Source organism: Ctenocephalides felis, unplaced genomic scaffold, assembly GCF_003426905.1.
Source record: "Ctenocephalides felis isolate EL2017-DRISC unplaced genomic scaffold, ASM342690v1 CF-g0.4_SCAFFOLD_03407, whole genome shotgun sequence".
In the NCBI taxonomy this organism is placed as follows: Eukaryota; Metazoa; Arthropoda; class Insecta; order Siphonaptera; family Pulicidae; genus Ctenocephalides; species Ctenocephalides felis.
In genome coordinates, this window is record NW_020539561.1 from 104 (window position 1) to 12341 (window position 12238).

At 27.6% G+C, this 12238-nt stretch overlaps 1 protein-coding gene across 1 annotated transcript; it reads left to right on the plus strand.

Annotated features, from left to right (window-relative positions):
• The first annotated feature begins 1153 nt into the window (after nt 1-1153).
• LOC113382248 (potential E3 ubiquitin-protein ligase ariadne-1-like) lies at nt 1154-11949 on the plus strand. The gene is made up of 9 exons (XM_026620752.1): nt 1154-1461; nt 4531-4686; nt 4768-4833; nt 7341-7556; nt 7626-7768; nt 9369-9593; nt 9670-9859; nt 11566-11792; nt 11855-11949. The coding sequence occupies exons 1-9, from the start codon at nt 1255-1257 to the stop codon at nt 11934-11936; spliced, it is 1512 nt and encodes a 503-aa protein (XP_026476537.1). The 5' UTR covers nt 1154-1254; the 3' UTR covers nt 11937-11949.
• The last annotated feature ends 289 nt before the right edge of the window (nt 11950-12238 follow it).

A 12238-nucleotide genomic window follows, 5' to 3' on the forward strand; every position in this document is an offset into this window, starting at 1 on the left:
TCATACCAGTTTTTAACTGGTATTCTACAGCAGTCTTTAGAATTTCTCGAGCTTCTACATCCAAGTCGTCTGGGGATACTCCTAATTTATCTAGGTACTCTAGATTTCTTTTGTCTGTGAAATTAATTAAACATGAACAGTGGAAACATAGAGGGATAAGGTATTGTAGAATATACATACTTAATATTTTGTATTCTTTTGTAGCACGTTTTAGTAAATCGTCTATGTTTCAATCGCATTGTCCCCCATTGTTAGAATTAATTTTTATAACAACGTTTATATTATTCTAAAGGATATATAGCTAAATATGTACAAATGGATATTTTATACCTTAGCATATTTTTATGTATAAATAAATACAATTTTCATCACAAATCAATAAATATGAATATTTTTACTAGGACAACGACATTTAAGTTTTGTATTGAAATTTGACAGTTCTATACAGACATGTTGTGCAACATGGCCGTCTAAACAGTTGTCAAAACTACTTTTATTTAATTAATTATTTATAAATAAAGCACGCACAAGCAATTGTGTCTTTATTATATTTTACAATTGTGTAAAGAATTAATTGAGGTAAATATATTTATATTTAAAGCATTTTTGCACATTATCCATGTTTATTTTTATTTGTTTCTGTTATATTGGTCATATGTAATTATGTCCATTGCTTAGCAACTTCACTCTTCAGTATGTTTTCATTGCGTGACTTTTGTGCAATTCGTTTTGTATTTTTTGTGTAAAATAGTTTTTAGAAGAGAAATTATCGACTTATACACATTTCGAGAATCATTACATACGTACAATATCAATGTGATAAAATAAATGATTGTTCTAACGATGCATCAAATAATATTGTGCGAAAAAATATCTGGCTGACGTCACAAATAACTCTTAGTGTGTACGACTCATTGTCATAATGCAATCGACATTTAATAAAATAGAATTGAAATATTAATTAAGTGTGATATCCAAAGCAATCTTTATTTTAAGTCTAAGTTACATCACCTAATTTGTCTCGTTGCTAATTAACTTCTTCAGTGTGTCAGTGTGCCCCCTTTGCCTAGCTTTCACTATCCACAAACTAATCTAACTTTACTAAAAAATAAACCATTCATCTGATGTTATTTTATTTTTGAAGACTGTTTTGTTTTAAAATTTTTGTGTTTATATATCCCGTCAAATATATTTTTGAAGTTCCAACTAATCATAAAAAAATCTTAAAAAACCAAAAAAAAACTGAAAAAGATAATGGATTCCGAGGAAGAGGGTATTTACGACGATGTGGATTCTGGGAATGAATCTAGTGGAGATGATGATTTTGCTATGGAAGTCGAATCAAATCATAACAGGGAAAGGCAAAATGATGCTGAGGATTACCCCTTCGAGGTGCTGTCTACGGAACAAATTGTGCAACACATGGTGGACTGTATTCGGGAAGTCAATCTAGTTGTCGAGGTAAGTGACAGAGGGTACAGAAGCTACATATTAGTATTTATTTATTTATTTATTATCACAAACAGTATCACAAACATTTGTAAATATATCTTGACAGTTTATATTTGTTAGCAACAAAGCTAATACATCTATTTTATACTATAACAATTGTTATAGTTCTCTTTAAGGCTTAAGTCACTTATCTGTGTATGACTCTCCATTGCCGTTTCATACAACAGTGTCCAAAAAGGCTGTTATGAATAAACACCACAAAATATGCTTATAAACATTATCTTTTTTGTCACATAATCAATGGTTTGTATTTGTAAACAAGAATGGTAATAGTTTTTTTTTTTCAGAAACACCAAAATTGTCACAAAATAATTCTCTTTTTACGGACAAGATATTTTTTTAGGTTAAACATGAATGATTTTTATTTGTTAACAATAAAGGTTAGGTAACAAGAAAGGTAACATAATGATAATATTATAACAAGGCTCATGTTATTTTTCTGTGAGAGATTTATCATTACCGCAGTGCCCAAAAGAACTGTTATGGATTAGAAACACCAAAATTGCCACAAAAATATTCTTTTTTACTTTATTAGTTCTGATAAGAACAATGTGTGTTCATTTTTCAAGTAAGCGAAAGACATACATAAGCCGTTTCATAAAACAGTGTCTAAAAAGGCTGTTATGAATAAAAACAACAAAATATGCTTATAAACATTATCTTTTTTGTCACATAATCATTGGTTTGTATTTGTAAACAAGAATGGTGATAGTTTTTTTCTAGAAACACCAAAATTGTCACAAAATAATTCTCTTTTTGAGGACAAGATATTTTCTTTGAGTTGAACATCAATGATTATTATTTCCTAACAATAAAGGTTAGGTAACAAGAAAGGTAGTCGTATTTTATTTATATTTATCCAAGAGATCAGTACATAATGATAACACGGCTCATGTTTTTTCTTTGTGAGAGATTTTCAATCCCCCCTATTTTACACCGCAGTGCCCAAAAGAACTGTTATGGATTAGAAACACCAAAATTGCCACAAAAATATTATTTTTTTTTACTTTATTAGGTCTAATAAGAATAATGAGCGTTCATTTTTAAGTAAGCGAAAGACATACAATGATTATTTATTTAAAATAACAAAAAAACAGTCTTTAACAATCTCTAACAATTTAATAAATATTATAAACAAGCTTGATAAGAACCTTAATTAATTCTTATTATTATAAATAAATACCTAAATTATTCAGCATCTACCAGATTAGTTTCTCTAATTATTTTAACATCTTATTTAATTTAGAATGCAATAATAATTAAAATCATGAGAGTTGAAACTTATTCGTGAGCAAAGTATAATATGATTAATATTTAGTATCTCGAAAGACAGAATGTAATAGAAACAATATTATCATTTAATACTATTTATTTTGATATTCTGCAGCTCAACTTATTATTTAACTTTCAAAATTATATTTATTTTTGATAATACATGTCTTGGTAATTAACCATTTATTTATTACATTAAACTTAAAAAAAATAACACAATAATTTATTTTAAAATGTTTTAATCATAAACACAATGTTGTAATAAAAATAGTTTTATTTTTTGAGAAAGCGAAAAGCATATAATGATTATTTATAAAGGTTTACAATAATTTTAAAAATTATTGAAAGGATGTATTTGTTATACAGATTTGTTATACACATTCTTATTTAAAATTTCTTCCGAATAACAGTTTAATTTTAATTGTAACAAATATATTTTAACTAACTGTTTAATTCAGTATTAATTTATTTACTTATTCATTTATTCAACTCCCAAGGCAATAATACAGTATAATTACATTTTAAAGTGTACAAATTATTAACTATTTCTTTAAGTTAATAATTTAATTTAGTAATAGTTTCTTTTAACTTTAATTTGATTTAGTTATTACTACTTCGTCAATGAATTAGTATCAATTCTTATATTTTTCTTTCTCAAAGAGCTTTTTTTTTTCTAAATTTGGTAAAATCAAAGGTTATATATATATATATATATATATATATATATATATATATATATTCCTTTTATTTTTTCTAAATTTGCTGCAAAATTTAGAAGTAAACATTGCACAATTGTGTACACAATATATATATTTAACTGTTACGAGTTTCAATTATTTGTATATTTAGCACGAACAGATGAATTAAGATTTTTTCTCATTATATATATATATATATATATATATATATATAAATATATATAAATTACAATTTTGCTTTCTTATTACAGTACAATATTTTTAAATATATTAAAAATAGATTGATTACATTTAAATCACAAATTGCATACAAGTAATATTTTGTTATAATAGATAGATAGATGGATACTTTTATTCAAATTGATTATTTACAATTCAAGATAATACTATTATTATTTTTATCACAATATTAATCTTAATTGGTAACAATTTAAATTGTAAATATAGAATTCGAATGAAGTATCTATAACATGTAACTTTATAAAATTAAGATTTCATATCATCATTTAAATAAAAACCTATTATCAGGTTTTTATCAATTGCTGAAAAAAAATAAAAATAATTCAAATATATTCAAATATTTTATAACTACATAAATTAATTTATGTTTTGTTAAAGTTTTGCTCATATAAAAATTTTAATTAATTTTTGCTATTTTTGATTACACAAAGCAAACTAATATGAGATATATTAATACATATATCTTATTCTATTTACAAATATTCCATTCATTGTCTTATTTGTTTAAACAAATATCAATTTCTTCAATGGCATTATGTTCTACAATGCATTATCTGTATTTACTATTATTTATTATTTATTGATTGCGATTCATCAATGAAAGAATATTTATTTTGTTTATTTATTCATTAAATCAAGAACATATGTTTAATGTTATGATTCAACAAACATTATCTTGACTTTCAACTTTGAGTCCTTGACTAATTCAATGTCAGCTCTCTTATCTGATAAGATAACAACAAATATCAATATAATAATAAATAGTAGTAATATATTTTTTAATTAATCTTTTTATTCTTTTCTTTAGATCCCTGCCACAACAATAAGGATACTCCTAAATCATTTCAAATGGGACAAGGAGAAACTGATGGAAAGACTTTACGATGGTGACCAAGATCAACTGTTTAACGATGCACATGTTATAAATCCCTATAGGTCACCACCACTAATTAGCAAAACGAAGGTAAAATAATAAATAACAACTAGTGCATTATTTACTGATAATAAGAATGGTTTTATTGAAGTTTGTTTTGTGTTTTTTTAGCCAAGAAAAACGACAGCATCAGGGACTGAAGAATGCGAGATCTGTTTCACTGTTTTACCTTCATCGGTGAGTAGAAAAGATATATGAGAATACTAAAATCTGTACAAGAGGGTAATTGAAAATATTATATTATATATATATATATATATATATATATATATATTAATAAATTAATACATTGTACAAATTTATATATATTTCACACAAGCTGTTGTGTTGAGGATCTAAAAAAAGAGACTCGATGGTATAAAAATGTGTAAAGACACTTTAGAATGATTTAAAGTATGATTAATACTTATAATAATATAGTCATGATGATAGTATTCTTTACTTCATATCGGTTTTGTATAATTTGTACAAATTCCAAATATTCATGTATTTTTACACTTATTCTTGAAGAAAATCTTTTCAATTATTTTTATACATCTGTGTAACTAACAACTAATTATTTTTATACCCTGAGTATTACATAAATGTTCCATTCTAATTTCTTTGTAGTAAATTGATATTTTCAATCACAGTCTCATCGAAGAATGATTATTACATCTTTCAATACATTAAGACCTACATATTTTATTCAATGTCAATTCCTGTATTGTAAATATTTTTAACTCTCAATATAATTTCAATACAATCATAGAAATTGATGTTTTCAAATAGAGTTCAGTCGTAGAATAAATATATCTTCAATTATGATATTTTTGGTTGAAAAAATATAAATAGCAAGATCAGTTTAATGCCACAATATGATAATATATAATTTATGAATAATTTATGATGAAGCCAAGAATTGAGAAGTAAATATAAATGCCAAATTTGATTATAGATGTAGATATATTAAGAAATCGCACGAACGCACCCAAATAAAAACACACAGAAGTAAATACATACACGGTGTACGTCCTAAGTGACTAAAATTTTTTATTTAATTAAATTTATAATTGGTCTCTCAATTTGTATAAAGATTTCAGTTCTATTAAACTATCTTTATTTGTTGCAGTAAATGATAATTTTTATTTATTTTCCGTTTCGTTCGCTTTTTTTTTGAAGTTATAGGTGTTTGTATACTTAAATAGAAAATGCAATAAAAAAATGTGATAGATGTTGATAATTTGAATAATTTGCATTTGGTAAAAGTCCAAAATTGTTTCTCTCACGTGCCAAATCCGAAATAACTATAAAAAACAATGTATACAGTGCGGTGAACCGTGTCTGTATTTATTTTGGGACTTTAAAATGACTAAGGGGTTTTCCATTATTTATTTGGAAAATTGTTCAAGACGAAACTGTGTCACAAGTCTAGATATAAATCTAAACAAGCTGATTTTTTTATGTCTTCTAGAATGTTTATTAATATTTTTTTTTAATTTTAATCATAAACACTAAAGTAACAACATTGGCAATAGCATTTGCCTATGAAGTTTTTTTATGTGTTTTTACGAGAAAACTTATTGATTTTATTATTTGTTGTTATGAAAGACATACCAAAGTATAACATACTAAAGTAAGAACATTCTACAACAAACGAAAGTATTTTCAAAAAATTATAAATATCCTACTTCAATTTATGACAGTTTTTGTATACATTTTCTCATATAAATGTAAATATCTCAAAAATGTCTAAAAAAGCACATTGATTTTATTCTTCTCATTTAAACTTCACATTCAATTACGAATTATTCAAAATTCCAATATCGAAGTGTAGATAACAGTTTTTACTGGATTTTAATACATTTTATCTAGTTTTTATTAATGTAAAATATATAAAGCTATATAAAGGAAATGATTAGAATGCCCAATATTTCAATATTTGTTGTTTAGGTATACTAAAAATACAACGTGTACCATTTTCATCTAATGACCAGCAAAAATCAACTGTATTATCTATTTGTTACAAATAATTCTTTCGAAAGTTTTAAAATTTTAAGATAAGTTATTTTGAAGTAAAATGCAAAATTAATAAGTATAGTAAGTAAGAAAATCCAAAACGAATAAGTAAAAAATTGCATATAAAATTGATGTTTAGTTGAATTTTAAAATTGATATGAAAGCTGTCCTCTTATTCTTAATCAACTATTCTTCAATGTTCCAAGGCTATCTACGCGTTCACAATTATTTTTCAATTATCCTACTCCTAAATCTAATTCTCTCTTAAATTCGCCTATTTTACTTATGTCCTCTAACTTTAACTTAATTAATAATAAAATAGATATTCACAACACTTCACCTAATCCAAAAAATCACCATTTGCACAAATTAACCTTTTTATTTTCTTTTCAAATATCTCATTATTTTATCTTATTCTCTAAATAAATAATATTGTTACATTCTGTTTCATATGTAATTTTATGTTAAGCATTTTATGTTAATACCTATATATTGTAATTTTGTATATATTTCAATTGTTATTCATTATGTAAAATAATTGTATTTTTTGAGTTCTTTTGGAAGAAATCTGTGGGCTATATATTTAAAAATAAGTAAATAAATAAATATGAATAAAATTCATTACAAGAGCCTAAATTAAAATATTTCGAATAATTAAATTCATCATACTTATTGTCTTTTTCCAGATGATGACCGGCCTGGAGTGCGGCCACCGGTTCTGCACGCAATGCTGGGCCGAATACCTGACGACGAAGATAATGGAGGAGGGGCTGGGGCAGACGATCGCCTGCGCCGCCCACGCCTGCGACATCCTGGTCGACGACGCCACTGTCATGCGCCTCGTGAGGGAGCCGAGGGTCAAGCTGAAGTACCAGCACCTCATCACCAACAGCTTTGTAGAGGTAATAGGAAATAGATAGGACGAATATAATGGTAATAAGCTAATATAATAATGGTTGTGTCTTTTTTAGTGTAATCGTTTGTTGAGGTGGTGCCCTTCGCCTGATTGCAGCAACGCGATTAAAGTGCAGTACGTCGAAGCCAGGCCGGTTACCTGCAGGTGCAGGCACGTTTTCTGTTTCGCCTGCGCAGAAAATTGGCACGACCCCGTCAAGTGAGTTAATTGTAGATGCATCGACACATAATAATTAACAGAGAAGCTTAGGTTTTTTTTTGCCTCATCTTCTTATATATAAAAATGAATCGCAAAATGTGTTGGCAAGCGCATAACTCAACAACGCCTGGACCAATTTGGCCAATTGTTTTTTTAAAATGTTCGTTCAAGTCCAAGAATGTTTCTTACGGCGAGAAAAAATCCAATAATTGCCGGGAAAACCCTAAAAACAGCCCTTTTTTTCACATACAAACGTTTTCTAACTAAAATGTAGAATCAATTTGAGCTTTATTGCTATTATATAAAGTTCATATTAAATTACAAGCACTCACTGTATACTCCTCCTAAACGATTATTCGGATTTTGATAAATCTTTCTGAAGTTTGTTAAGGAAATTTTCTAGTATGTATGTGATTAGAAAGTACTGGGATGTATGTGCAATGTTGTAGAAATAAATGGAAAAAAATGCAAAAAACGACGTGCCATTGTTTGCATTGAAAATAAATGAAAATTATCATCTGCCAAAAATTTCAATTTACTTATGAACCTAGACAATATTAGAATATGCATAATAAATTTATGATTATGAATAAGAAAAATGAAATGTCTACATTATTATTGCCGAAAAGCAGCTGAGATGTGCCAGAAATTACAATAATATAAAATACAGTATATGTATGGCAGATTGAATGATACACATATGAACAAATATGACAAATTAATTCACTTAAAATATGAAATTAAGTATTAATCAGGGCCGGTCCTACCTTTAATGCCTCGCATGCGAAAAATACGAGCGCACGTGATAGGGGGCGCCAATACAAGATTCGGATATTAAATTTTCAATATAGTTTTTATTTCAATATATAATTTCTTTGCATCTTTACTAATCTTTCCACAATATTTTTAAAATTCGTAAAATTTTCACTTTATAACAACAAATGGGAAAGTAAAGATGAATACATACAATTCGGCCCTTACGATATCGATTAGAAGTTTAAGATGCAATTTTGGATATCTTAAATACAATAAAACTACAATAATTTGTTTATATAGAATTTTAGTTAATTTTATCTAGTTTCTACTTATCTAATTCAAAAAGAGTTCTTGGGGAAAAAATTTGGAACAATTTAACAAAACGTAGAAAAGTGTCCTGACAGAATCCACATATGTTTAGTAAATTTGCAAAAAATAATAGGTCATGTTCACACTAGTTTTGCTCAAGATTTTTATATAGGACTATTCTAAGCAATTGATACAAAATTGTTGTAATTTTTATCTAGTTTCTACTAAGATAAATATAAAATAGTGTTTTAGGGAAAATTTTCGAGTTTTTCAAGAAAATGTAGATAAATTTCCCGACAGAATCCATATGTATAGTAAATTTACAAAATATATTTCATTGAAATTTGGAATATGGCCTAAGCTCTTAGTACATACTTAGACTATCTCAGTTCATGTTCGTTTTTTATAATTTATTATATTTAAACTATTTAAAAATAATATATAATATAATGCTTATATTATATATTATGGTATGCTTATAAAGCATCATTAAGTACTTTATGCCACTTACTTTATTATTTTATCCTTTCCCCAGGTGTCATCTATTAAGAAAGTGGATTAAAAAATGTGACGACGACTCGGAGACCTCGAATTGGATCGCAGCCAACACTAAAGAGTGCCCCCAGTGCAATGTCACAATTGAAAAGGACGGAGGATGTAATCACATGGTCTGCAAGAATCAATCATGTAAACACGATTTCTGTTGGGTGTGTCTGGGCTCATGGGAACCACACGGTAGCAGCTGGTACACCTGCAATAGGTAAATAATAATAATAATAATATATTTATTATAAAAGTTAATAGTTATGGAATATATTTATCTGTGTCTTTTACAGGTATAATGAAGAGGAGGCCCGAGCAGCCCGAGATGCCCAGGACAAGTCTAGATCATCGTTGCAACGATACTTACATTATTACAACCGTTACATGAATCACATGCAGTCTTTAAAGTTCGATCACAAACTCTATTCTTCTGTAAAAGCCAAGATGGAAGAGATGCAACATCACAACATGAGCTGGATCGAGGTAGAGGCATGTCCATTGAGGAAAAGTTTACTAACAATATTATAATATTAGATAAGAATTTATTGTGCATGTGCTTTGCTTTTTTTTTAATCTTAACTGCATGTTGAGTTTTATCACAATTATAATTAGTTAGTGCTATTTTACAATTAGATTTTACTTTAGTTGCTCGATTTAATGCAAATTTAAGACATCAGCAGGTATTACTTAAAAATGTAATTTTATAGTATTATGTATAAATAATTTTTTTTTAAATAGGTAAAACAATATAAAACTGGTTGAATGTAGCATTTTGCCTTTAAGCAAGTTGCATGAACTTTTGGATGTGTCGATATTCAAAGATTTATAAGATTTTGCTATATAATAACATTTTTAACTGTTTATTTCTTTAAATAACTTTATTCTATACAAGTGTATTGTACTAGATTCCTTATTTGAAGAAAAATATAAAATATGCTACTAATATCCTCATTAACTTCCCGTAGGGTAAGTTATTGTAATGGGCCGAAAATCGGAATTGAAAATTTTTACATTTCTCGACGTTTTGAAGGTTTCTGAACATTTTGGCATACTTCAGAAAAAACGAATGTGTGTGTGTGTGTGTGTATGTGTGTCTGTGTGTATGTATGTATGGATACAAATTTTCGCCCACGTTTTCGGGCGTACGGATCAACCGATTTGAATAGTTTAAAAAACATTCGATTCCTATTAATAAGGAGAAGAGCTGATTAGTTTTTGGCAAAGACAGGTCCAGCAGTTACGGAGATAAGGAGCAAAGAGTGCAGAAAATAGAAATCGAGTTTTTGAGAGAACGGAGCATCCGATTTGAATGATCTAAAAAACATTCAATTAGTAATGATTGGGAGAAGGGGTTGTTAGTTTTTCGCAAAGGCAGGCCCAGCCATTTCGGAGATACAGAGCTAAATGTACAAAAAATGGCAGTTTTTGAGAGAACTAAGCGTCCGATTCAATTGATTCAAAGAACTTTCTGCTTGTCTTAACAAAATAATTGATTTTGGAAAAAAAAATTGTACCATTTTTTTTTCTTTTCTTTTTTTTTTTCTTTTTAATTTTTTGTATATCGAAAATAATTCAGATTTTATTTTTAATTCTGACTATAGTTCTAATATACTTTAAACAAATAATTTCAACTCTGCAATTCAGTTTATATAATTCTTATAAATATTAGACAATGTTACAATATTTATAATAATCTATTTGAAAACATTCAATATTCCTCAAACATTTCGTTATGGTACGGGAAATTCCAGCAATTTGCCTTAAGGCACGATGCCACCCACCCCACTAGTTTCAACTATGAATTATTCAAAATTTTAATATCCGAGTGCGAATAACGATTTTTATGAGGTTTTAGTAAATTTTATCTAGTTTTTATTAATGTAAACAAATTATAATGTGCGAAATGAAAATTAAAAGTTATTTGAAGAAAAGTAAGAAAATTTCCCAAATTCATATAAAGCAACTTATCAAAATACTAAAGTCCGCATTTCAACTAGGATTTATTTAAAATTTTATTACTTAAGTGTGTATAATTGTTTTTACTGTATTTTAGTTCATTTTATCTAGTTTTCACTAATGTATACAAATTAAAACGTTCGGAATGAAAATTTTGAGTAGTTTGAAGAAATGTACGCTTCGCTTTTAGTGTGTTAAGTATTATATTTTAATTTGTAATTCTTATATTTCAGGTTCAATTTCTTCAAAAGGCAGTCGACATCCTCTGCCAGTGTCGTCAAACCCTAATGTGCACCTACGTCTTTGCATATTACTTGCGTAGAAATAACCAATCAGTCATCTTCGAGGCCAACCAGAGCGATCTGGAGAGCTCCACCGAGACTCTCTCAGAATATCTGGAACGGGACATCACATCAGAAAACTTGGCCGACATCAAACAAAAAGTTCAGGATAAATACAGGTAAGTTGATTTAGGATAGAATTTAATGTTGTATCAAAGTTACATGTTATCTGTTGTATCAGGTATTGCGATAGTCGTAGAAAAGTACTTCTAGAACATGTTCACGAAGGATATGATCAAGACTGGTGGGAGTACTCTGAATAATAGATTGAATTAAGTAAAAAAAAAATGCTGTCGAGATATTTAATCCTTAACCTGTGGATACCAAGCAACAAGTCTCAGTTTAAAGCAAGATAAAGATCAAATCTTTATGACTCCATTGCCAACAGAAATATAAACCTAATTTTAATTAATTGTGTGACTATTAAAATTGTTGGACAATTTGGCACAAACGATGTGTATATCTCAAGTACGGTGTTTATTTGTCTGAATGAAAGACAAAACTTAATAGTTGATAAAGATTTAAGAATTATGAAGTGATTTAATAATTGAAAGCCTCCCCCGTT